This window comes from Schistosoma mansoni (genome assembly GCF_000237925.1).
Source record: "Schistosoma mansoni, WGS project CABG00000000 data, supercontig 0266, strain Puerto Rico, whole genome shotgun sequence".
Taxonomy (NCBI): Eukaryota; Metazoa; Platyhelminthes; class Trematoda; order Strigeidida; family Schistosomatidae; genus Schistosoma; species Schistosoma mansoni.
Window position 1 is genome coordinate 87,876 of NW_017386129.1, and position 27,847 is coordinate 115,722.

General features: G+C 35.7%; 1 protein-coding gene across 1 annotated transcript in view; it reads right to left on the minus strand.

Annotated features, from left to right (window-relative positions):
* Positions 1-27,443, minus strand: part of Smp_124780 (hypothetical protein) — a gene marked incomplete at its 3' end in the record, with an annotated part of 36,246 nt that extends 8,803 nt beyond the window's left edge. Inside the window, exons 1-16 of the mRNA XM_018792483.1 lie at positions 27,232-27,443; positions 22,504-22,654; positions 21,189-21,268; positions 18,288-18,367; positions 16,542-16,870; positions 15,442-15,802; positions 14,598-14,814; positions 13,346-13,473; positions 12,388-12,754; positions 11,980-12,285; positions 10,670-10,902; positions 9,635-10,170; positions 6,091-6,534; positions 4,438-4,793; positions 2,143-3,034; positions 79-438 (exon numbers count right to left, since the gene is read on the minus strand). Of these exons, the coding sequence (XP_018644114.1) occupies positions 79-438; positions 2,143-3,034; positions 4,438-4,793; positions 6,091-6,534; positions 9,635-10,170; positions 10,670-10,902; positions 11,980-12,285; positions 12,388-12,754; positions 13,346-13,473; positions 14,598-14,814; positions 15,442-15,802; positions 16,542-16,870; positions 18,288-18,367; positions 21,189-21,268; positions 22,504-22,654; positions 27,232-27,432 (5,041 nt within the window). The 5' untranslated portion in view covers positions 27,433-27,443. The remainder of the gene's footprint in view (positions 1-78; positions 439-2,142; positions 3,035-4,437; positions 4,794-6,090; positions 6,535-9,634; positions 10,171-10,669; positions 10,903-11,979; positions 12,286-12,387; positions 12,755-13,345; positions 13,474-14,597; positions 14,815-15,441; positions 15,803-16,541; positions 16,871-18,287; positions 18,368-21,188; positions 21,269-22,503; positions 22,655-27,231) is intronic.
* Between the last annotated feature and the right edge of the window lie 404 nt (positions 27,444-27,847).

Consider the following 27,847-nt stretch of genomic DNA (forward strand, 5'->3'; position numbering starts at 1 on the left):
AACTTTGATCATCATCATTATCATCATCATCGTTGACATTATCATTTGGAATCCCATGATCTTCTCTGATTTTTTGACCTGTTTCTTCTTCTTCTTCTTTTTTGACCTTTTCTTGTCTATTATGCATAGTTATAGATGTTGGAGATATATTTTCTGTTTGTAATTCATTCACATGGGAATCGTTAACTTGTGTATTATCATCAATAATTTCAGGAGATAAATGTGGAGCACTTGAATTCATGGAGCTTTCAATGGTTTCCTGCTTTATAGACAGATCTATTTCGTTAATTTCAGTGTCCTCTGAGATTTCGTTATCAAGTGATACATTAACTTTAGTTTTATGAATGTTCGTTTCTTCCAAGTGAACTTCTGCTTCAACATTAGGCACATTATCATTGAGATAATTCACTTCAGATGATAACGAAGAACTCATTAAATCTGTCCAAGGAAGAACATAAGATCGTAGTACAAAATATAAATTAAAGCTTGAAAATGAGTCCAAGTGTTTATCAGACTACAGTATACCATATCATACCCCATAAGATTAATAATTAAATATATATCAATTAAATGATATTGAATTGATCAACACAATATTTAAATTTCCTGAACTGTAAATAGATAATAAATTATTTGTTTCGCACTAACACGCACAATGAAATTAAACCGATTCATCTATTACGAGTCATAATTACAAGCAAATGAAAGAGAATATTAACTCTGAAAAATAACGACATACGAATTGACCAGAATCGAATATGAATATTATACAATTAAACCTTCAGATTGAGGAATCACAATTTAATCATACATTTGACAACTACATCTTTTGGAACCAACACCACTAGTAATAACCACTGATCCCTGACAAAATTCGACATACAGATAACGATTTACTAAACTTTGTAGTGGTGTATTAGATTCGCATGAATCGACAAATCTAATTATTAGGAGTTTCCCATTAGTATGTTGTTTAATACATTCATAGTTAACTTAAGGTAAAAACTAAGCAGAGAGTATGAGTCAACTGATTTTTTTTAGTAAAGACTAGCAAATATAGGTCCTGGGTTCGAGGCCCGCGTGAGGAAATGTGGGTTCGCACTGCTGAGGAGTCCCACACTAGGACAAAACGGCCGTCCAGTGCTCCCAGGTTTTCAATGGCGGTCTAGCCTAGAACGACTCGTGAATTCAGCTGTGAAAATACTACAATCTCCACAAATTCCCATACTGAAAATATAGCATTGCATGTAAACATTACAAGCTGAGGCAGAATCGGGTCATACAACCGATTTCAACGGCACAAGAACCCTTCAAAAAGGGTTTAATTATTACAAAGAAAAACTAACCGCTGAAACCCTGCACATATGGGCAAATCCAAATAATATTAATGGGAGGATGGAATGAAATTAGCTGTGTCATGGCAACTAATAATTAATAAGTAAACCTGAACTCCTTATTCCATTTCATCTATCACTTAATATCTGAATAACAACAATTACTTTCAACTATTCTAATCAGTTGTCATATCTGAATACTAGTACAGGGGTGTGGAGATTGTTGAGTTTAGATTGATATCGTGAATATGCCAAACAACTAACTAGAACAATAATAACAACACAAACATTCATCCATTCATTTTTATTGTGTTTCTTTATCTTCGTTTTATGCATGGTGTGACATATTTGGTTCATATTATACAAAAAAATTGCATGTTTTCTTAAAAATTTACCAATCAGAGGCGATAAATAGTGAATGAAATTTCTTCCCACACCACTTACGAATACACAATCCGTTATATTAACACACTTCTCGTTTCACACTACCTGTCTCTTACACACTAAAGCAAATACCTACTTTAAACACTGTCAACGTCGATTGGATGACCTTTTTAGTAAGCGGTTAACCAGAGAACGATGTACTTATCTATGGTCGACGACTTTGATGTTTGATTACGTTTCCTTGAAAAAAGTTTAGGCCAGATTATCAGGAGAAACTTTGGTTTTACTTCAAATTCATTCGCTGAAATTTTACAAATACATCCTTCCTCCTTAAGCTGAGATAAACTTCATTTATGTAATGAGGAAGTTTAACTTATGAGAAGAAAGAACAGGCTAAAAATAACTAACTATTTCACAATATTACCTGTATTAGAACAAAGTGAGATTTTATTTGTATCCTCAGTTTTCTCTAATGACTGTTGTCCACTCTTCGATTGAACAATTTTATTCACCTCTTTTGTACGAGATCGTTTAGAATTGGATAAAAGTTTTGCAGCAACAACCGATGAAGCGGTTCGATTACAAATTGCGGGTGATGCAGTTTGTAAAGCTGAACCAGGCGGTGTATCACCTAATAATTGTTTGTGTTGACTACGTGTAAGTCGTGGGAGTGCATCATTAGGACCATAAACACTTTCTGAACTACTATTACTACTACCATCGCTACTTTCATTATGAGAAGTTTCAAAAGAACGATGAATTTCCTGTTCACTGCCATCATCAGTATCTGAAGTATTTGAACTACCGTTCGATATTGTAGTTGAAGATTTAATAATCCGTATATGTTTTTGAAATGTGTTTGGGGAAGAATTACTTGAATTTTGAGTAGAATGTCTTAATCGAGAACGCGATAGCTTAGAAGTGGTTTTTCTTTCATTTGAATTAGGAGATTCTGCATCGGATATATCTTCAAAATGTAGTGTGGGATTATTATTATACTTCGTTGTCTTGGCTTGTTCACTACCCATAGTTGATTTTGATGACTTTTTAGTTAGTAATTTATCTGGAGACTTTATGTTTATTTTTTCCTCATCTACTTTTTTTAAAACAGCACCTGAAGAACCACTACTACAAGTGCTGGTACTCATGGAAGGATCCGAAAGTTTTTCTTCCATACACGTAGATTTGGTAGTATCTCCTCTCTCTAAAGTATCTGTAGTATTATTAAGTTTCTTTTGAAGACGATATGAAGAGATATCAGCTCCTTTCTCTTTAGGTCGATTTCGTTTCGTTATACTTTTCTGAGGTTTTTCATTCTGGGGTGGGGAAAAATATTAGGATATTTACTTGTGCATAAAACTGTAGATACACAATGAATAAAAATTGTATGCAATTTATTAGAAAAAAGAACGTGAACATTCAGTAAAACATAGCACAGTAACTGATGGATGATATATGTTTGAAGTTCTGAAGTTTGTAGAGGTTATCACTCCAATGTGTGTGTGTAAGAGAGACAGGGAAAACTATCATTATCACACATCAAATATCAAAGCTATCAATGGGATGTAGGTAAAATTCTATAAAAATTAAAAACTGTTTAATAAGTGTTTACCACTCATTAATGGAATGTAGTTTCTCGTATATGGCTGTTACATATAGTGTTTAAACTACAAATAAACTAATAACTACCCAAAAAGATATTAGGGAAACCAAGTTAAAACTCTCCACTCAATCGTTAAAATTGTGTTTTTTTCTTTTCAAAACAATCACCTATTTAAACTGAAACTTACAATACATTATCAAAGAGTTTACAAAAAGAATAATGTTAAACAACCGGTTTTAATATATTAATTCAATTGGGTAGCCAGCTTTAAACAATCATGAATTGCGATGAGACTTTTGACCGTGAGATAAAAAGATCTGGACTATTTTTAAATCTTCACGCAGGATACAGAAAATAACTATCTTAGCTTCATATTGGTTTGATATTTAAGCTTGGCTGAATTTATGTTTATATTTCTATGATAACAAATAAAATTATTAAAATATCTGACTTTTTAGAAAAATAAAAACTATGGTGACTACATTAAAGTATAACTTTTGTTATTCCAAAGATTTTAGGCAGAAAATCTACAGCTTCTATACAGTGACCATCACTAATAGGTATCAAGTTTTAGTTCAAATACAATTATCCTCTATCCATTCAACTATTAGAAACATCCCAAATTATATATAGTTTTTCCTTGTGGATCCGATAAATAGATAAGTGAACGATAACCTACACTCCAAACTTACTACATTGACCTTCGTTATTTTCTGATTTGTTGTTTTCTGTATAAATTTGTTTCTATTATGTACGCAAGATAATTTTTGTTGTTACTAATATGAACAGCTTAGTCGTACTAGAATTTAAACTGTCCTGGGAATAGTAAACGCATTTTTTAGTCAAGAACTATCTGTTTTTCTTTCTGAGACATTAGTGTAAAATACAGCTGAAGTGCAAGAGTAGTAGTAATCAGCGGAAAAGCCAGTAGGTGATAATAAAATAGAGTTTTCGTTTCAGTCTCTAATCAGTTAGTGATAAGATACATCATCCTGAACAACCAAGAATACTCCTGAGCTTCCGCAGCTGTAATAAAATGATTTTCACATTAATTCTATGATTAATACAATAATCGGACATGTAATTTAATACATGCTTTAATGATAAATTACTTACAGAAGGTATAGATTTATTTTCTTCATCTACTTTAATGATTACAGAGTTATTCGATAATGAACATTCGGTATTCTGATGTTCATTCATAATCATTTGTTTGTTATCATTTAGAAGACTTGACTTGAGATTTTTGTATTCCTTACTAATCATCAATATTGATGGAGATTCCGAGGACAACTTCTTTTTTGATGAATCATCGTTCATTGGAGGTTGGTGTTTATCATTATTGACGTTTCGTTTAGATTTTTGTCTTGATAAAATCCTCAATTCATTGGTAAATTTTCGTTTTGCTAATTTTGATAGTTTAGAGACAAGATTTTTCGCTCTAATTGTAGACGATGAAGATATTTTAGATTCTTTGAAAGAAAAAAAGAGTGAAAAATTTAGCCATATTAAAAAGATTCAATTAAAACAACATTGTAGTCATAGTGATAAGTATATGAACTTCACTAAGTGGTTTGTCGTTAGCTTGATAAAGGCATATATAAGATGCAGAAATAAAAGTACATTTCAAAAAGGCATAGAAACAGGGGAATAGTGGGAAGAGTAAGATATTATAAATAAACCAAAAAACAATATAATCAATTAATGTTTTCGATGTATTTCTGAAGTTCTAGTGCGAAGACACAGATAGTAAGATTGTATTGTGTAAGAAGTAAGTCATTTACCTATCAATTATAACTGAATAGCATCCCAATATATAGCGAATTTAGTGAAACTAAGAAATGTGAAGCACTCAGCACAAACTTTTTATTCTAAACATATCATATAGCAACAAAACACTAAGGTCCTTGTTGAGATCCTGTGTAGAAACCTGAAGAAAAAATGAATAAGAGTCTCAAATTAGGAAGAAATAGCTTTTGAGTTCTACGTCACTCCTGATAATCCTGTTGTCAATATCTATCACCGACGAGAACTATCTTCATATCAGATTAGTTTTAACAAAACTATTTACCTAAAGATCATAATAAGTCTACAATATTAAACTTACTAGCGATTTTAATCATCAAATATCAATCTGGAAGTCATTAAATTATCAAGTACGATATATAAAGACTCAGGAATAACATGGAATGTAAAGTCAAATTGTTGTGAGACTACTGTGATACCAATAAACTGTGTAGATGGTGGAGATTTGTAGCTCATGTGGATGACTTTGATGGAGTTTGTTCTCTGAGCTGGATGGTTTGGTAGTGGAGCTTTCATCGTTCTTCTAAACGACATCATCAGCACAAACTTCGGGTAGAAGTGAAGTGTATGAATTTCTCCACATGTGGTTCACAGCTTGTCCTGTACATCTCGATGTTGATTGGTTCTTGTAGACACACACTGATCAAATTCTCAACTACAATAGCAAAAACCCAAGAGCTCACAAAATCAACTACTTACAAACCTTGTTCAAGAGGGTGAAGACAGTGCAACACAATTACAGCACGAAAAAATGACAATGAACACTAGTTTAGGCAATCGACTACAAAGTCATAAGTTTAAAATCGAACCAAACTGCCTAGGTTCAGGTAGCACTCAAACAATAGGTATGACATGAAGTCAAGTTCCAAAAACTATACTCGCCTTACCTACATACAGTTTGATTGGATATTTTAATTTTCATAATCAAAAGGAAACAAAACGAACAACAATAAAAAAACTTACTCAAAGTTGATAACTTTGATTTGGAAACCGGACCACTACTAGAAGATGAAGTACGAGTTGGTTCAATCTGATCACGCTGACAACTCAATTTACTATGCAACGTACTACTTGCTTGATTGACATCATCCTCAAAATCTATTGGTTCTTTTTTACAATCTACAGATAATGATCTATCAGTTACCAATCGCTTTGTATCTACTACTAATGGAGTTGATAAACCAGTAGTATTGTGACAGATTTCACTATTAATTGATTCATTTGAAAGATTTTCCATTTTTAATTTTTTTGACTTAGCAGATAACTTGACAGAAGAACGATTCGGTGAGCTGGTACTAAAAACATCCGAAGCAATTGATAGATTTGAATGAGGTCGTTTGATAGGCTTGATTTTCTTACTGATACGTCCACGTAGGTTAATAGATAGTTGTTTAGTTTTACAACCACCTGATTAGTATTATCAACAATAACAACAAAATATAAGAGTAACATCATTAAAAGCTTCAGTTGCATCGATAATATAACTTACTTTTCAATAACTAATTTTACAACCAAACGTATAGATCACATAACTACATCCAGTCAACCTACTTAGGTTTGAATAGTTCAAATGAACGAGATTAATTAAACTTTAAGATAATCTATTAAAATAAACAAACAAAATTTACGAATAATTCCTTTTACGGTTTACCTTCAATAGGTTTACTTGATAATTATTTGGTGTTACCTCATCTCTCCCTTTTTTTCCCCTCGCTAAGCAATGATAGCGAAAAATATTGGCGAGTTGGACTGGTATGTATTTTTTTAGTCAGGTTATACGATGTTTAGATGCATATCTACTAGCTTGACAGTTGTATCTCAGGGTATATATAGTAAGCAATTATCCTACATCTTTTTCGCATGGGATTACTACAAATTTAATCATTATTGTACTGTTTTTTATATTTATAATCGTACTAATAATTCACTATTATAAGTGGTTAACTTGAAATGAAATCTCTAGTAATTTATTCATACATTTTAGAGGATTCATTAATAAAAAAGTTCAAATTGAATTACCTCGGAGATAACTAGACCTTATTTTATCAAGACTAACAATTCAATTTAGTTTAACATATTCAAAAAGCAATAAGTTAGGATAGATTATGTTATTGAAAGCTTGAACAGATTTTTTCGATGCCAAATATTAATAATGTACAATAAAAAATTATTGAACATTTATTCAGTTAGTGTATGTACTTGTACATATTTCTTAGGCAAAAAAACAAGTGAAATACTTAACCAGCAATATATATTATATCAAAGAATCAACTGGAAAGTAAGAATTTTTTAAATCATCATTTTAGATAGACTAGCAAAATACTTGGTGTTCTACAATTTTTATCCCTAATGGATAATATAAAAATTTGTCACCTATGAAGAAGAGGAGATATCCGTCTATCAATTAAGGGACGAGTATACTGCGCAGCAGTTCGCTCTGTTCTACTTTACGGCTGTGAAACGTGGCCATTAAGAGTAGAAAATACTCGTAAGTTACTAGCATTTGATAACAGACGTGTTAGAAATATTGCTCGCATCTGCTGGGATCACCGGGTAAGTAATAGTGAGGTTCGACGCAGGGTATTGGGGAATGATGGTTAGTCAGTTGATGAGGTTGTAAATCTTCATCGACTGAGATGGTTGGGTCACGTGTTACGTATGCCTGAACACTGATTACCACGACGCGCTATGCTGACTAGTGTAGGGGATGGTTGGAAGAGAGTTAGGGTCGGCCAAACCAAAACGTGGCATCAGTGCTTGAAGTCACTAACTTCTAGTCTAAACCATGTTGGCAGATGCAGACTACTTGATTGGGGTCCGCGTGACTATCGTAACCAATGGTCGGAGACTTTAGGTGACATGGCTCAGAATCGATCACAATGGCGTAGGTGTATACACTCTTTATCTTCCCTTAAACCTTAAGATTAAAATTGCTTCATATCTTTCTTCCTTCCTATACTATATCCTTATATACAACCTATCTTTTATATACTACCACCACTAAATTAACTATTTCTATGAATCCGGTGTTCATCTTGTTGTGCTAACGAGATATGGCAACTTGGACCGATGCATATGTGTCCTACGTTGTAACTGACTGACTGATTTACGCCAATACATTACTCGTTGTATGATCATTGTGAAAGTAGTACAAAATAAATTCCCCAGTACTTCATTTGTTTCTGGATGAAAGTGGTAGTAAGCAATTCGTAGTGGTGGGGAATCTACGATGTGGTTTATTACATTAGTCGGACGGCAGACTAGAAATATGGTGCGTAACAAACTTTTGTGAAACAATAGTAATATTCAAGAGCTGACGTATATGTTTCTATGAATACCATAGCGAAAGTATAACAAGTGAGTTCAACCAAAACGACAGCCCAGTTGTACAGTTCATAGTAATAAATGATGGATGATAACTGAAAATTATTATTTCTAACATTTATTTCAAAAACAGTGATTTTTATTAATTTATAACACAGAAACAATGAGGATGAAATTGTTTCAGAAGTTAATTATCAACAATTTATATGCAAATTGAAGTACCCTTCTTAAATGAAACGAAGTTGTTTATAGTATAACATTAGTTGATGAAACATGGGCTGTGTAGCCTAGTGTTTCAAGCAACTCGTTTTCAACCAAAAAACTGAAATTCGGAACGCCACTCCACCTATTTCTACTTCAGTAGACGCATAGAAACACTAGTCCATACATAAACAGTGTGGGTTAGTGACCAGTACATTAATCTGCTTATGATGAGTTCTATTTAAACTGAATTAAAATTTCCAGTAGAAATAGACTATGTAGTTAGAGTCAGTGCAATAACTGTGACCACTGGTTGGAAAAGTTGGACGATATGCCTTAGAATCGGTCAGTGGAGTAGGTGCATTCACTTTAGATCCTAAGTCCTAATATTCCTCTACATATACCTTTTTCATGACTCCTCAAACCATGTTCTTAATGTTCATTCTCCTTAATTATCGTTGCTACGACAACAATTCCGATCCTTTCGCTATTTCCCTAGTTAACTGAGTTTCGTAGTTAATAAGACATGGCGACTTACACCAATGAACACTTGTTTCACATACTATGTTCATTATGACTGACTGAAAACCTCATGAAACATTTCATTTAGTCGTTCACAATCTTTGAAAAACAAAGTTCTAATACCTATACCCATTGTCTTCATTAAATTTGGTTTCAAGGTGTCAGTGGTCTAATCGACCTTTATTAAACAGATGTAATCCAGAGTACAAGAGTTCCATCTACAAATACAGAACTAAAATAATTTATTTTGATGTGACTCCAATGGCCCGTCATAATCGTTAATCTTTAAAAGTATGTCCCACTGGTAGCAAGCCAAGTACTTTAACTAATGTAAGCTGACACTTTTCAAAAGCAGTTGTAAACAGATAAAAATGAATATATATAACTTAATGTGAATGAGCAACAGTTTAAACCTAATATTCTTTACATAAGTTAATAATCATTCGAAAAGGTTACTTACTGGAAGTTGTTTTTAACTTCTTTGAACCAGCATTTGTATCCTCTAGTTTTTTCTCAGTATTACTATTATTATTGCTATCTTTACTAACAGAAGAATAAGGTTTAGACAGGCATCCACTAGCCAATAAAGGTAATTTAGGTGTTTTTTTCGAACAAAATTCATTTCTTTTTGAAATAGATAATTTTCGAGATGAGAGTCGTCTACCAGGTTTTAGTGAAGAAAACATTAAACGACGACGTCGAACAATTGGTGCTGTTGTAGTAATGTTGTCAGATGCTGTTTCAGTTGTTTGACTATGAATACTTTCTTCGTCTTCATGTGCATCTTCTGTAGCAAAATATTTAAAGATTTCTTTGTCTTTTTCATTAACATTTATTTCAGTGGAACCCAATGATCGATCACATTCACGTTTTGAATGTGTTACAATATTTTGATTTTTTAAAGTGGATTTTTGAGGTTCATGAACTATTGGGCTTAAAGAAGAACAAGACTGTGGACGATCTTCATCTGTACCCCGACCCCATTCTATCACAGAACTACAAAAATAAAAAGAACATATTGAAATGTTTTTATTTGGGTGAAACAAGATATGAAGCAAAATAATCAACATGTTACGAACAAAGGTACTATTTGGTAGCCCAAAATTAAATAAATTGCAACAAAAGATGAACAAAATAGTTATTTAGTTCGAAGGCGATAAAACGGTAAACAGAACAAATCACAACACAGTCGAATATATGAAGACTAGACACTAAATTATTATAATTAGACTCGAAAAATATCAATTTTACCCTTAAGTGCCACAACTATCAACGTCACCAGGATGAGCATACACACATCCAAAGTATTGTTATTCTTTTTTGAATAAATTGCATTGTAGTTCATATTAACCTTCAGGGCAACTAAACTGTGAGTTCATATCTATTCAATTTTAACAGAGATCACAAGATATATCAGTGATTGTAAAATTAAAATGAAGAACTATAAAAAGCTCTAATATCATTAAAAATGCTAACTACATTCACAATTTCTTACATTATACGAGATCTGGGAACAACTTCATCATGTCGTGTATTCCAACCCATATAATGAACACGATATTGTATATCACCAACCCCGGACCATGAAGCAGTTGATAGTGAATCAGCAGAATTATCAGTCTTTAAACCACAAAGAGCTGGTTGAGGGCGTAAATGCTTCAAAATTTTAGCTTCATAAGCAACATGATCACCGCATCGAACTCGAACACGTGATCGAACAGGAATAATCTGAAACAAAATGCCAACAGAAACGTAAGGGAAAATAGAACGTATTGCAAAATATTCAAATAATTCAAACTTCCACTTTTAAAGAAAGATGTGAAATACAACTCATCAACTACTGTTTATAGCGTTGTACATCAAACTAAGAGCCATAATTAGTCAGTGTAATCGGCATTGAAATCGTAACTTTAAAGTTGAAACAACTAACAAACGATGAGAACTGACATACGTCAGAATACAGATAGCTCAAAAGTGAGCAACAATGGACAAATAGATTAATCACTTTTTGAAGTGAGGAAACGAATATCACGGACCGAATTTTTAATCCACTTCATTCAGTTTCCTTTCAATTCAAAAATCCTGATCAATCAATCAGTTCTCGTTTTTTTTGAAATATTTTTCATTGTTGAATCGGAACAAATAATCGATGTTGAAAATAACTTTCTGGGTTCTAAATTAAATTCCCTATTTAATTTAATGGTTAATAAGCTAAAAATTATTTTATACAATATTAAATTTAGTATTTTTCACAGTTGAAATCATGAGTCAATTGAAGCTAGACCACCATCGAAAACCTGGAAGCACTGGACGGCCGTTTCGTTCTATCATGGGACTCTTCAGTGGTGCGCATCCACGATCGCGCACTCGCGAATTCGAACCCAGGACCTACCAGTCTCGAGCCAGAGCCCTTAACCGATAGACCACTGAGCCGGCATCCAACGGTGTTAATGTCTAACTTCAACCAATCCACGATTTTGAGCGACCGTTCACCAATTGTCTTTAGTGAGCTGATATCTCCGCAACAGACTTGGTAGAACTCCACTGGCCACTGCTTCCCACTAGAACTCAAGGAAGTATCTCTTGGAGTCAGTCACTAGTGAGCATATGATTATAGATCAGAGGGGGTTTTGTGGAGAATTTAGTATTTTTCACAGTTGAAATATTAAAATAGTAATCGGGTATCTTCAATATTATTATGTTATTCACATCCAACAGTAAAAATTATACCAAGGAAATGTAATTATATTTAATGCATACATAATATGTGGGAAAATACGAACACAAACAAAAAAGTAGACTTACACAATTGGATAAATCTTCTACTCTGTCAATTGACTCTCTACCAAAATTTAACAATGGAAGATTTAGCATTGTACTGTCATAGAATCTTTTACGATTTTTTAAAGGTGCTGATTTTGATGAACTATTGGATGAAGCTGAAGAAATAGGTTTATCCAAATCATCAGTTGTCGATACAAAATTGGACGATTTAGCCATTCCTAATGATGATGATGGTGATGACGAAGTTGACTTTCGTATTGGTGTATTATGGTGAGCACCAGTATGTTCATCGTCCGATTGTTTAAAACGACCAACTATTAGTTGCTGCTAGATGGCATGAAAATAAGAGAGATCACAAATAAAAATCATGATTGAAAAAGGCATATTTAAAAATTTTATGCGATAAAAACAATTAATATTGATACTTACAGACGCTTTATCAGAAGTCCGTTTCTTTATAGTCGTCGTTGTTATCGTGTTGTCGATGGTGGTAATGGGGGCACTATTGACAGTTCGGACATTTTTATTGACTCCAACACTTGAATTTTCTACTGTTTCAGAAACCTCTATGTTAGAGTACTTTGAGTCTGTTTCCGCATTCCCTGAGTCAAGAGATTGTTTAGTCTGTGAAGTGTTGTTAGAAGCTGAGTTATTGGTATTGGTTCCGGTTGAATTGGCAGCTGAAATATTGGTATTTGAATTTTGTGCTGAAGAAGGGTATCTCGGTCTGGATCGTGGAAGCTCACAAAGATTTGTACCCAACTTTTTACTGATATCATCCCATGGATATAAATACCTATACAATAAAGAAGATGAGCAAATATTTTAGCAGGAATTTAAGTTTGAGTAAGATCATTTCCAGTTTGAATATCTGCAATACAATGTAACTCACTCACCAAGAACATATCTCAGCACTCAAATTTAAGGTGCATAGTTTGCGTGAAGACTAACGACGATACATGGCTCCCTACACTGAAGTAGGCTCAGTTAAGTTCAGACCTGAAACCTATTGTCTAGAAAGCGAATTTTCAATTACTAGTCCACTACTGGGCGGTTTGGTAAGAGTTCAAATACATAAATATGGTAGGAAGAAAAGACAGAGAAGTCAATGTACGAAAAGTGAAGTTCAAGTTGGTGTATTAGATTCTTAAACAGGTAATAATGCTAATAAAATAATTATGATCAGAATGGGGTTTGTGGAGATTGTAGTAATTTTAATGGTTGAATTCATGATTCGATGTAAGCTAGACCATACTAGGACGAACCGGCCGTCCAGTGCTTCCAGGTTTTGAATGGTGGTCTAGCTTACATAGGCCCATGAATACAGTTATTAATAGTATAATTAACAAGAAATTAAGCAGGGTAATTATCAATACCAATAACTTACTTCTTAAAAGCAGCTTGCAAGTTTCGTGGACCAGCACTGAAGTTTTGAGGCAAATCCATTTTTGAATAAACATAACCCCACTTAAGTTGTGAAGAGACACGATGAAAGCCACCGAGTTTATGAACCAGCTAAAAGAACAATGTCCAGTAAAAATAACGGTAACATACGGAAAAAATGCTGAAGTTTGGAGAATCATTAAATTATATATATATATATATATATATATATATATATATATATATATATATATATATATATATAATTATTTATTTAAACACATAATTATTGGTACAAGAAAGCACCAGATACATATGCGCCTCACAAATCTCATTTGATTTGTGTGAGGGCTGTCATACTGCCCAGGTGCCCAGACTGAAGCAGGTGGTTTTCTTAGGGGGCCACACCCGGAGCCTTTGACCTGAAGGTCTAGTCCACAAGGCAGTGGAGCATCGTGAGGAGATGCAGTTCCATGGTAGCCGGTGATCAATGATTGATTCGTACGCCATTTGCTCCTTCAGGATACTGGAGCCCATGTGCACCATTGGTTTGGAATCAGGGTTTGCCAACTCCCCTAGGTGGACTCGCCTTGTCCACTAACCCGGTTAAATCGCCGAACATTCGCTTTTCGTCCTCTCAATTTCGTAAACAACACCCCCACCACGAGAAGGCAGTGAGTAGGACTTCCCTGGCAGAGGCTATATATTCGCTGGCCATGTGAGAGCATTTCGAGAGGGAGAGCGGACTCTCCCCACTCTCGGCCGTACGGTGCAAATCAATAAACAAGCACTAGTTTGTATATTTCGTTTCAAGTGACATAAGTTCTGTAGGAGCTATTAATAACTCCATCATCATCAGAGTGGAGCCTGCCACAAATATGTTGCACTCTGATATTTGTATGCCTCAATAAGACGTGAGATATTGAGAGAGTAATTGTATTTGTTATCGATCCATATATTATCAGTGTAATCGGTAATTATTATACCAACCCACTCCGCCAAATAAAACAAAATGAATGCACAAACATAAATGAAATTCATAAATAATATTTTAAGCTTCTTCTTCTGATGAACTTCAATATTCGATGGATAGTGGAATGCAATAAAAATAACTAGCTAATTAAAAAAAGCACAACTGTATTTATCTAACAATTAAGATAACTTATATTGACGCTAAACAGAAAAATCTCTCTTTGTATGTGCATATTAATATGAAAACAGATTGAAATAATAATAATAATTTGAAATGGACTCACTTTATAAAGTTTATATAAATCTAAATCCTTGTTAGCTAAACTAGGTGCTTTGTTGATTGGAGTTCCACGTTCATCCATAAATCGATACAGTTGAGCAATCCATCTATCACGTGCTTCAAATTTAGCTACCGACGATGTTGATGAATTATCTGATGAATTGTATGATCTACTGGTACCACTATTATCACTACTACTAATACTACTGCTGTTGACACTACTACTACTACTATTCAGACTACTACTAATGCTACTAGGTGTACTAACAGTAGATACGGTTATATTACTGCTAGTTGATGAACTGATTGATCCGGTGTCACTATCTGACTCTGAAGAATTTGCCGAGGCTTCATTAGAACTTACTGAGTCAAATAAATCACCACCGGAAATAGGATTTCTTTCATATTTTAAACTTGTAGTTGACTTTTGATGACTATTAGTGCTTTTCTTAATAACTTTATAATTAGAGGCAGATCTTTTTGAGGATTCCATGTGAAATGACTCGTTTGAAGAAACATCACTTTGTCGTTTGTCAGGTTTAATTGAACGCAAAATATTTCCCTTAAGTCTTTTTATTTTTAAGCGTGAACTTGACCGGGAACCTTGGGTTTTATCCGATTGTCTTGGTCGTTTACGAGTAGAATGTTCAAGTAGTTTAGTTGGTCTGCCACGTGAATTTTGGATTAAACCTCGGCAAGTATTTGGAGATCGTGAGGCTTCAGAAGATGACGACGATGAAGCACGTGTATGCTTTAAGCTTAAAGGGCTAGAATTTATTGAATCTGTGAAATCTGAAGCCGCTTGCCTGGAACGACGTCTTGAATATCGCCAGTTTTTTGTGCCTAACATTGTTTGCACAGCATTTTCACCCCAAGAAACTGGAAATTCATGTCGATCCAACCACAACAGTGCACGCTCAAAAGCTGGACGAAGTGCTGGATAAGTGTGAGCAAGTTCAACTGCATCAGGTCGTTTCAATCGCTTAACAAATTCAACAGGAACTGCTAGAAACCTGTTATCCTTAAACGAACGGACCAAAAGTTTGTAGGACTTGTGTGTTTTAGCAATATTTGAAAGACTTCCTAGGTCAATACTTGGCATAGCAGATGGTAGAACAACAACAGCTGGGGTAAATCGACGTCGGGGTGTTACCCCAGAACTCTTGCAGGCCGGAGTAGACGATCCATATGAGGGAGAGCCAAAACCATCTACAAAAGAATATGTAAAAATATATCAATAAATGCACGAAAAAAACTTCGAATACTAACGTATAAACATATTGTATTCGCCACAGATTGATCTCATTTGGATAACAAAGAAAACTAATGAGAAATAGACAGCTATTTCTTTCTAGCACGTGACTCGTTAGAGGCGAGCACCCATGACCCAACTGGGGATCAAACCTAGGACCACCAGGTTTGGTGGCGAACCCTTAAGCAGTAGAACGATTAGATCGAGGTCCAGTAGTACAATTTCGGCTTCAATCAGTTTGCAATGGGGTCTACAAATCAAGTTTATAACCAAAAACCCCTTCAACTACAAAAACGTTGTCAGCTCACTTGTGACTTCTTTTCAAGAAGTTCCTGAAGTTCTGATGAAAAAGCGTGACTAGTAGTGTTTAGAAATGCTAGAAGTGAAACACGTACCGCTAATGGCATCGGTTGATTATCATGCTGTATCATAAATTGACCGAATTTGGAACCATACGATTGCATGGTGACTCAGTGATCTAATGGTTAAATGTTTATTGCAAGACCTGACAGCTCTGATTTCGATCCTTTGAGGAGCTTTCAGTGGACACTGTTGGAGAGTCTCGTGATGGGACTAAATGGATAAGGAGTGGTCTTTATTTTCTAAAAGTAGCCTAACTTCAATCAATCTGCGATGTATACAACCTACAAACTAAACTAATTTCCATAAAACCCCTTCAACTAAAATATAATTTACCTTTCCCTGTTAGCGGCATATCAACCATGACTAAACGCCCGAGTAAACGACAATAACTAGCAGGCAAATGCTTTAAATCAGTCGCTCCCATATTTGATATATTGGTATTAGCTTCTAATGATCGAGTCCTGCCTTCATCATTCTGTTCTGTTACATTTGAGCAATTTGGATCAAAATCATCTGCATCATTGCGATCTGTCAGTTTATCTGAATTTCCATTAGGTTGATACGAGATGGTTTGATTAAAATCTTTGACCACACTTCTTTCATCTACATCTTCAGTTTCGATTTCATCCATGTTCTCATCTAAGATACTACTACCATCTTCACTGTTATTAAATAGGAAGAAAGATAATTCTCATTAAACAAAGATTGAATTGTTTTTAAAGAGATTGTGAAGAAACAAAAAAGAATAAATGTTTTACAGTTAATGTCAAATGACAGATTTTGATATAATTGTTGAGAAAATATCATTGACATAATATAATTCAAGCTAAATGAACAATATTCTACCCTTATCGAATTACGAAGACTAACAACACTCCCTCCCTCAAACCAAAATATTAAGACATCAATCAAAAAAAAAGAAAAAATATGATTGTTTCTGCGACTCAAATCAAAACTTAAACACTTATGTATGGTGTATACATATATACACTATTTAAGTTGTGTATTTTAATATAAATTAATAGGAATATGGTCAGGTATGGAGAGGAAAATATCATGAAAATTAATTCGAAACAGTAGAGAGATAAATTCACTTAGTATTGCTTGTTTGAATCTTCCCATTGATGTTTTAGGACTGCAACTGGTCAGTCTCTTAATTGGCATATGTGCATAATGTGTGTATTGCCTCGATATAGCCTAAATTCATAAGCATGGTAAGCAAAGATGGATAGTGGCATCCAGGACGCGCGTTTCGTTCTGTTTGGGACTTGTCAGCTGGATGGACCTGCATCTCAGAGTTGATGTTCACTCTGGGACTCGAACTCAGTACCTTTCGCTTCAAACGCCATCGCGTAGAGAGATAATAAAATATTAACCAACACATCAATATATGTGGAGAGTGTTTTAACTGAAATTCAGATGTATGTCAGTCAATCAACGTAGAGTCGGGAACAAACGTGTGTTGACCCGAGTTCCCGTATAACGTTAGCACGAGATGAAACTAACAGGATGAATAGCAAAACAGATAGGTAGTGTAGCAAAAATAGCAACGAGAAAAAGTGGACATTGAGAATATGGTTCGAAAAGACAGAAGTAAAAGATATATATGAAGGAATACTGAAGCTGAAGATCTATAGAAAGATAAATAATGAATGCACCTACGCTGTAACCGATTCTGACCCACATCAACTGACATTTCGAGCTACTGGTCGCAACTATTGTGTAAACCTCAACCAGATAGTCCGCATCTAGTAGCATGGCTCACACTAACAGTCAATGATTTCTTAGACGGAAATCATGTTTTGATTTGGCCTATCCGGACTTGCTTTCAATATACTTTTACGCTAACGAACACAACATATATGAAAATAGGTTGGAAGAAAGCTAGGGACGGCCAAACCATCTATGAAGTTAGTGACTGTTGGTGTAGTCCAAATGAGAGTACTCAACTGAAGGCAAAACAGCTGTCCAATGATACACTCTTATTTCCAACGGTTCTCTATATGGTGTCGATTTATCGAGAAATTGTAGGTAAAATTATACATAATTCGAATAATAATAATAATAATACTCTTTTACCCAGATCGATATTTCCTTCTCTGATCTATAACTGGTTGTCTGAATTGCTCCGGATTAGTTAAAGGCAAACAATCCAAACTCTAAAATGAAAAAATTATTATTTACAAAACTTGTGCAATTCATTAAAGATGAAAAAGAAAAAGCAAATAAGGTAACTAAATTGCGCTTGAAAAAAATAGTAATTTTACTCATTTCTAATAAGTGAATAATTCATGAATTTACAAGTTACTGAAATGAGAATAATTTGAAAAGAGAAAACAAAGAAAAGGACCTGTTGTTTAAGGTATGAATTAGTTTATATAAAAAATGGCTCTTAAAGAAATAACATGCGTACAAATGAAAAAAGGGAAGTATTTAATGTGCATTAAGTTAAGCAAATTTAGGTGAATTTTAACAAATAAAAATTTTTTTGTCGATGACGGTCAATGATGATAAAATAACATTTCACAGTACTAAAAGAAATCAAAACATTAAAAACGATAATATTAACCAAGAGAATCGACATTATTAAAGGGAAGTGTTATGTTCACTTGTCTTCAAGTTCAAAGAACACAACACCTCCAAAATCTTTATTCTTGGTCAAAAATATCGTCTATCAACTCGAATAGACAATATGAAAGTATACATTTTATTCTTTCGCTGAAGCCAAATTTAAACCATAACACTGGATTAGAGTTTCTACCGACCATTTTAAATCCTCCAAACTATTACGAAGAAATAAATATGTTAGATTCACTTGTAGAGAAGGTTTAATTGTCTTTAGTAATCTGGGTAATAAATTTATCATTTGAATTGATTATTGAAGTGTGGGTAGATACAAAAGATCTAAATAATATTCGCCAACCTTTGCTATTTTACACCTGTGAGATATGTTTGGTTCTAAAATGTTCATACCTTCAACCCAATAACGTAATATAGAAGTGACACATATAACTAGAACATAGGTAACATGAAACAATTATATATGGTACAAAAACGCTTTCCTAACACATGCTCAAAGCTCCCCATGATGATTTATCTGAATGTATAATGTTGCTTCCCTAGTAACCTTCAAAGTCTAAACGTAGGGAGTTAAATAGCTAAGTGCCTTCACCACTTCATCCCACTTGGAAGTCTCATCAACCCTGGTGGGCTGGTGACCGATGCAACCTCGGAAAGAAAACAGAAAAGCCGCCTAGTATTCACTAGCCTACACCACAAACGAAGCAGATGAGATGTGTTTGTATGCCTTCACTCTGCCTGAGGTGTTTGTATATAGGGCTTTCAATATGTTAACAAAGTTCTCAGGCACACCCTCCTTCAAAAGACAACCCCACAGAACAGTCCTGTTCAACGAATAGAGGGTGGCCATAATATGAAGATGAACTATGATTAATGGCCTGTAATAAGTATTATGGTGTTCTAACATTCGGGAGATGATGAAGATATAATCAATACATCTTCGACCAGAACGAACACCAGTCTGCTACTCGTGAGTCAATGTTTCTCGAATTTTGAACAATCTAGGAAGCATCACAGAAGCAAATAGTTTGGATGCAACCGGAAGTAGATGTACCCTCCGATAGTTACTGCAGAAACCGAGTGAATCCTTTTTAAGGATAAGAACAATTGTCGACTCACTCCACGATGTTGGGATATTCTGAAATTGCCAGACCTTTGTGAAGAACTCAGTCAGTCCTATAACCAGAAAGTTACCACTATCTTTAGAAAGGGATGGAGGTAAGTCATCTGGGCCTGGTGACTTGTGGCACATCAGGAGTTGGAGTTCCTTGTGGACTTTCGCCTCAATAGGTGGATCATTCGTCATGGACCATGGAGAGCGGGCTTTCCCCACTATCGGGTGCACCACGGCATTTGGGGGAACATTTGCAGACAGTTGAGTCAATTTTAGTACCGACATTATTTCTTAATATCAGGGCTATCTTCGACTCGTTGGACAGGACTGTGCTCTAGAATTTCCTTTCGAAGAACCGAGTGCCTAAGAATTTTAACATCTTTAAGCCTCTGTATAAAAACATCAGATGCAGAGTGATGACATACAACAACCTCTCTTAATGGTTCTATTCGAGCAACGGCTTTCTATGATGGGACTGGAAAAACGAAGATGTATTCAGTTTATGACGAGGCGCCGAGCTATGAAAGAAGGCTGTATAAAATTGTCAACTATCGGTCTATCACAACTCCCTAGTTGAGGTCCGTGAGATAGTTCAACTCAGTAGCTTGAGATGTTATCAAACATGGGTCAGAACAAAAACCATTGACGATCCTATTGTAATGTTTTCTACTTTCCTGTAAAAGGGAAAGGAACTTCTTAAATGAAAGGATTCTTCTTGGTTTTACTTTTCTTAACTGAACTGCTTACATACAGCTCTCGTCTACATATCTCTATTCATTTATAGTTTTTGGTTATACTCGCTCTCCTTCCTCTACCTCTTCATAATTGCATTTTCTTATTGTGTGGTGTATATTTATTTCGGTGGCCTTTTGTATCAATATTTACATATTTAACTAAAGTAAAGACAGTTTTAGTTTGTGTTATACAGTTTCTTACCGCTGCAGTATTGTAAATGTTAAATTCTTAATATGACCTACTTTTAACTCGCCTCTCTTGTAAGGATAAAAATAGAATAAAAATGTACATTCAAATATCTTACTAGTGAAGAATATCGTTTAAACAGAAAATCAATGAAGATGGTGAGAAATCAAGATAGTACCACTTAAAGCAATGAATTTCCAGTAATACAGTTGTTCTCGTATAATAAGGTATTATTGTTATTAGTCATCTACTATGGGGTTGCACAATAACAGATGACCGATTGCAAAATTCAATTCTATCCATTCAACAGATTAACAGAAAAAATATTTGAAAAAATCACTCAAAATGTGTACATATTCACATACTTCACTCTCCTTAAAGTGACGTTCGCCTTTTATGACAAGTTGAGTACGTCTTAATGTTCGTTTATCACCATCGTCGAAAACTAAACAGTAAAAAGAATGAAAACATTTTGGATGTAAGTGATGTTTGACAATCACTGAATTCTAATTAAAATATTATCTGATCGTTATGAACAATAAAGATAGTTAAAGTTTACAAAATCATTTATATTACAGTTTAAGAGAAATCTTTCTACAATTAAATAACAAACGAGAATGACTCTTATAAGCGTACATACATCCTGGAGTTTCTAAGTAGCATTACCTTAGATGGATGAATCCTCAACAACCATGTAAAAGTTGGTCTACTAGATAGTTATACCTATTTTGAGAAACCCAAAGATACCATCACGGGTCCCAGATCTTGGTAGATAAAGGTTTGAATATGAGACTCTATATATGAGCTAAACGTTTAAATCAACCAAGGTAAAATATTAGAAATTTAATACAACTTTTGGATTTCGTTGAAAAGTTTCTACGTCTATAGCATGAATACTGATAAGACTGTGATGGATGAAATCCGTATTTATATGATTAGAGTCAAACTAGTAGATACTCATTTTTTGCCAGCAGTTATGTTACATTTAAATAAGGATACTTTTTTACAATAGTTAGGATGATTTAGAAAAGTTTGTCACATTTAGATACAAAATAAACGATACCAAAACTTATATCTCTGAACATGGTGGGAGAATCGCAAAAGTTTTAAAATTAAAATGGCTTTCTAAAACTAAGGAAATGATATTAACTATAACCTACAATTTTTTCGAGCTTTCTTGATAGGATACTGTTAAGATCTCTCGTATTACGACCCATCTACTTACATTGTTTATTCTCCGGACACTAGTTCACTTGACCAGTCCCCAAATCCAAACACAGTTGAACAGGAACGTAATTATATTCCAAATAAACAAGGTTGAATGGGGGCAAGATTCACAGTAAGAAAATAGTATATTTATAATTTTACACGAGAGGACTCTAAAGTCTTCATCAATTATCCACTAGCTCTGGTTAGCCAAAAAATCGCCAATTACTGTGCTCCAACACAATTCGGCACAGGACATGCTTTGGTCCAACCTACATCCCGTTAAGAGATACTAGTCAGCAATTGAAGAACGGATCGAAAGATGGCTGCAACTACTCCGTGTCTTCATGATTACCCTTCTTAGTTGCAACCATAAGGGCTACAAATACATTAAGCCACGAAAATACGACAACGTCGGAATACATTTAAATACAAACATTTATCGGTCCACTTGAAATAATTTAAAAAACGTACCAACAGTGTAAATACTGGAATCCGTAACACGTATCACTATGGCAGCTTGTTCATTAGGCAGTGCTGTTTCGTTAGCGACTCGAACCACCACTTCATTTCCAATGACAGGAGATCCAGATATCAAACAGGTTTCATCAACGGAGACATAGGACTAGTGGAATGAAAAATGACAAGACGAAATTAGCAATTCCAAATACTTCTTTTATGATTGTGGTAGCAACAGCTTGAATTCTCAAGTGGTCTGATGTATTAATAAGAAGTCTAGGCTACTCAAGATATAGTTCGTTATGAGGATGAAAACTGCTTGTTAGTCTAGTTACATCAACTTTATGGGTATACTTACTGACAAAACATGGTCTTATTTCCCTACATTTTTCTCCGCTTTTTGTTAGCATTGTGATAAAAAGAGTGAAGTTACGTAGTGAGTGAAAAACGCTCTGGTATTTATCAGCAGAATGAATTAGATTCTTATAGCGCAGAACAGTTTATAAATCGAGTGACTTATATACAATTATCAAAGTTCTCACCTAACACGATTATACTGTTGGGGAATTTTAGGTAGACCACATCTCCTAGGATGAGACACATCTGTGGAATCAAAAGTCACTTAATGAAATGCGAACCAACCAATAGGTTAAAGTAAAAGATAATAGCTAAATGAAACAAAACACGTGCATGTATTGGGACCATTTCTGTCAGCTACAACGTAGGACCAGGCATATATATGCATCAGTCCAAGTTGCTACACCCTATTAGTACAACAAGGTGAACATCAAATTCATAAAAGTGGTTACTTCAATAGTAGTGATATATAAGAGATTGTGTATAAAGATATCATACGGAAAGAAAGAATTAATTCGTAGAAATAAAGCTATAAAGCAGTTTTAATCTTAAGGTTTGAGGGAAGATAAAGAGTGTATACACCTACGCCATTGTGATCGATTCTGAGCCATGTCACCTAGAGTCTCCAACCATTGGTTACGATAGTCACGCGGACCCCAACCAACTAAAATGTATCTACCAACATGGCTAAGACCAGAAGTTAGTGACTTCAAGCACTGATGCCATGTTTTGGTTTGGCCGACCCTAACTCTCTTCCAACCATCCCCTACACTAGTCAGCATAGCGCGTCGTGGTAGTCGGTGTTCAGGCATACGTAACACGTGACCCAACCATCTCAGTCGATGAAGATTTACAACATTATCAACTGACTAACCATCATTCCCCAATACCCTGCGTCGAACCTCACTATTACTTACCCGGTGATCCCAGCAGATGCGAGCAATATTTCTAACACGTCTGTTATCAAATGCTAGTAACTTACGAGTATTTTCTACTCTTAATGGCCACGTTTCACAGCCGTAAAGTAGAACAGAGCGAACTGCTGCGCAGTATACTCGTCCCTTAATTGATAGACGGATATCTCTTCTTCTCCATAGGTGACGTAAGTTGGCAAAAGCCAAACGAGCTTTTTGAATCCGTGTGGAGATTTTGTCAGTCACCAACCCACTAGGGCTAATCAGTCTTCCAAGATAAGTGAAGTTGTCGACGCGTTCGACTACTTCACTCCCCATCCTTAGTTCAGGTGTTGACGCAGGCCAGTCCTGGAGTAACAATTAACATTTAGAGAGGGAGAAACGCATCCCAAACATTCTGGCATTATTACTCAGTTCTAACAGAAGACTCTGCATTTTGTCAGTGTCTTCACCAAACAGGACTTTGTCATCTGCGTATTCTAAGTCGATGAGTGGATCTCCTGGCAGATCAATTCCTGAAAATTCAGTCGAAGAGAGTGTTATTTCCAACAAAAGGTCTATAATGAAGTTAAACAAAAATGGAGATAGTGGACAGCCTTGTCGGACACCACTTGAGGTTGTAAAATCAGATGACAGTTTGCCATAAGCTCTCACTCGACTGGTAGTATTTGAGTAAAGAGCCTTCACAAGGTTTATGTACTTCTGAGGTACACCTCTCAATGACAGACACTACCACAGAACCTCTCGGTCTACAGAGTCAAATGCTGCTTTCAAGTCAAGAAAAACTATCATTGTCGGACGCCGATAGACATGTCTGTGCTCTAAAACTTGACGAATGGTGAATATGTGGTCGATACAGCCACGACCAGGTCTGAAGCCAGCCTGTTTTTCTCGTGTTTGCAGTTCACGAGTCTTTGTTAGGCGCCCGATAATTATTGAGGCAAGTATTTTAGATGCTATGTTAGTCAGACTAATCCCTCTATGGTTATCACAGGATGATTTTGGCCCCTTTTTATATATTGGGACAATAAGTGATTGTGACCAGTCGAATGGGATTACGTCCAACTCCCAGATTTTAGCCAGGATATTAGTCAACCTAATCGCTAAAATTGGACCACCATATTTAAAGACCTCTGGAGCCAATCCATCTGGACCAGCTGCTCTTCCTCGTTTCAGATTAGTTATAGCCTTTTGAACTTCAACGAGAGTCTGAGGACATACTTCAATGTTCCGTTTAGGCTGTCTGGAAATGGCGAGTAGTTTCAGAGTAGCTGAACTGCTCCTTAAAGTGATCTGCCCATCGTTCTAAACGTCCGACCTGAGAGCAAATAAGAGTGTTGTCTTTTTCCGAGATCGTCTCACTTACACTTGACTTCTTAATTCCAGTTTCTTTTATTAGTCTGAAAAGCTGTCTTGAGTTACCTACGACCGCTGCCTTTTCAATCTCTTTTGCTTTCGTTACCCACCACTGCTCATGGTCAATCCTTAGACTTTTGGTTAACCTAGATCTGGTTCGTTTTCGTTCTTCATTGTGTTCAGAGCCTGATAGGATGAGTTTACGAGAATCTGTAAGTGCAACAGACTTAGTAGAAATCCATTGATTTTTCGTAACCCTTTGGTTTAAATCACTAATTGATGTCACTGCTGCTTCCACAGCTGTTCGTATACATTTCAAAGCAACATGTGGGTCAGTCTCATTTTCAGAACTACTTAAATGTGACCTCAGTTGTTTCTGGAACTTACTTTTGGCTTTCCCGTCACTGAGTTCAATCCTAATAGGTCTTCTTAGTGTGCTTTTCCTAAGTCCAGTGAGGCACAAGCAAATGCATGCTCGTATTAAAGCATGATCGGAGTACAAACAGGTATTCCAGAACGAGCGACAGTCTTCTATCGAGCCTCTCCAACAATGACTGGTGGCAATATGGTCTATTTGGAACCACCGATGGTTTGGTGCAGGTGATCGCCATATTAGATGATATCTCTCCTCATGCTTAAAATTAGGGTTTGCTAAAAATAAACAATTGTCTGAACACAGTTGCAGTGGACGATTACCATTATCTGTTCGCTGAGCAGGAATACTAAAATACACGCCTAAATATTTTTCTGTTTGGTTTAAGCTACCTACTTGGACATTAAAGTTACCTGCTACGAGTACTATGAGAGTTTAGCTTTGTGAAGAAGTTCGAAAAGTTTTATGTAAAAGTCATCTTTCACTTCATCCGGACTGCAATCAGTGGGAGCGTAGGCAGAGACGACGAAGAGGCAACGACCGGTGCCCATATCCCTCCGAGTTCTTACGGAGCCGTTTAGCCGAACAGCACATAGACGACTTTTAACGGGGATCTATTCTAATAGTGCTTGTTCTGTCCTCGTACTCAGTGCTATGCCTACACTCACCATCGGGTCGTCAGACAAACGGGGGGCGTGTCACGTCGGCTCTCCGTTTTCGCGAGGTGAGGTCAAATGGATGACCACACTAAGATCCTGTATGTGTGTTTCGGATACACAGCATACATCAATGGTACGAGATCCTAGGGTCTTAGCCAAGGAGGCATGTCGACCGATTTGACATGGGGTGAGTACGTCGGAGGCTCCAATGTGTAGTCTGGAGCGAGGTTTCAGTAGACCTAGGACAGTGTTTCGCGCACTAGAATCGTTGGCCATGGTGACACTTGAGGAGGAAGTCAAAAGAGGAAGTTAAGAGCTGAAAGTCAAGGTAGGAAGAATAATAGGAATTGAAGAGCGATTGATTATGAATACAGTGATCTTGAGTGTTGTTAGAGTTATGAAGGCGGTTACCACTCCCCGGTTGCCCACATCGTGGAAGGGATCTTCTAGAGGTACCTGAAAAAGAAATTGGGTTAGGGGTGGTCTTAGTGATCTGAGGGAGTGACCGCAGTGACTGAGGGACAACTGCTTGAGGTCGACCACACACGGCCTTTTTGTGAGTAGTTTTCATGTTAGCTCCGTACTTGTTGAGACCTTACCTCCGGAGACGGAAATCCGTAGGATAAGGTGAGGTGTGCATTTTTAGGGTCGACCTTTTCTAACCCCACCCTTTCTTTGTGGGAAGGCAGCATCGCTGTTATACTGGTTGTCTGAAACACCTCACTGCTGTCACACCTCTGTACAGCTAGCGATATTACTTCGCCCTCGGACCTTGAGTTTGCTGCTTTTAGTCTTACCGCTCTTCAACCGACCTGTCTGGCATGGTAGGACCTCGAGGAACGATTGTTCCAGCCAGCATAGCTCGATTGCTTCATCACGATAGGCAAGCCCAACCACCACGTCAAGGTAGACTGAAAACCCATTTATACTGCAATCAATAAACCTCTTAGTTTTGGTTTTTACGTACTTAATGTTAGATCTCTCGCTGCCTACACTTAGTTACTTAAGAGTGATGGATGAGTTTTCGTAAGAAAAATATATGGAAGCCAAACAATATTTGTGGAAAAAGATGTAATCAGATTACCTTATTAGTTTTTAGCTGGACACGGAGACGGAATTTTAGATCCACGTGATCTACTGTTGCCTCACAAAATGCACCTCGATACTTGGCACTTACAGCAGTGCCTACGGTCAAAAATGACGAGGGAAAACACTGTCCAGACCCAGGAGCATCCGAGTTTAATGCTTCGTTCTCAGGAACGGAACTGACTTGAGTTTTGTCCATACTGATTGATGACTAACAAATTAACAAGGTTAAAAGTTAATTATTATTTTAGAAACTAAAATAAAACTGAACTTAAAAATGACCTTATAAACTTATACATATGAAAATACTTTCAGCAATAAATACGGGTTCTCATAACACAGCCAATAGATTTCTTGGACTACATAACCTTTAGTAAGAATTAATTTGTTTCTGTAATATTCCAGAAAGATGAAAGAGAAAGAGTGCGACCGACAATCATAACAAAATTTAGAAAATTGCAACAATTCACAAGTTAGTTGGTCACTCTTCAGTGACTGATTAATCTGTTAAAGCCACTCCAAGGTCATATCAGTATAGTTATATTTAACTGCACAAATGAGTGACTTGATCTCAGTCATGAAAGTATGATATTCCCTGAGGTAAAAGACACTTT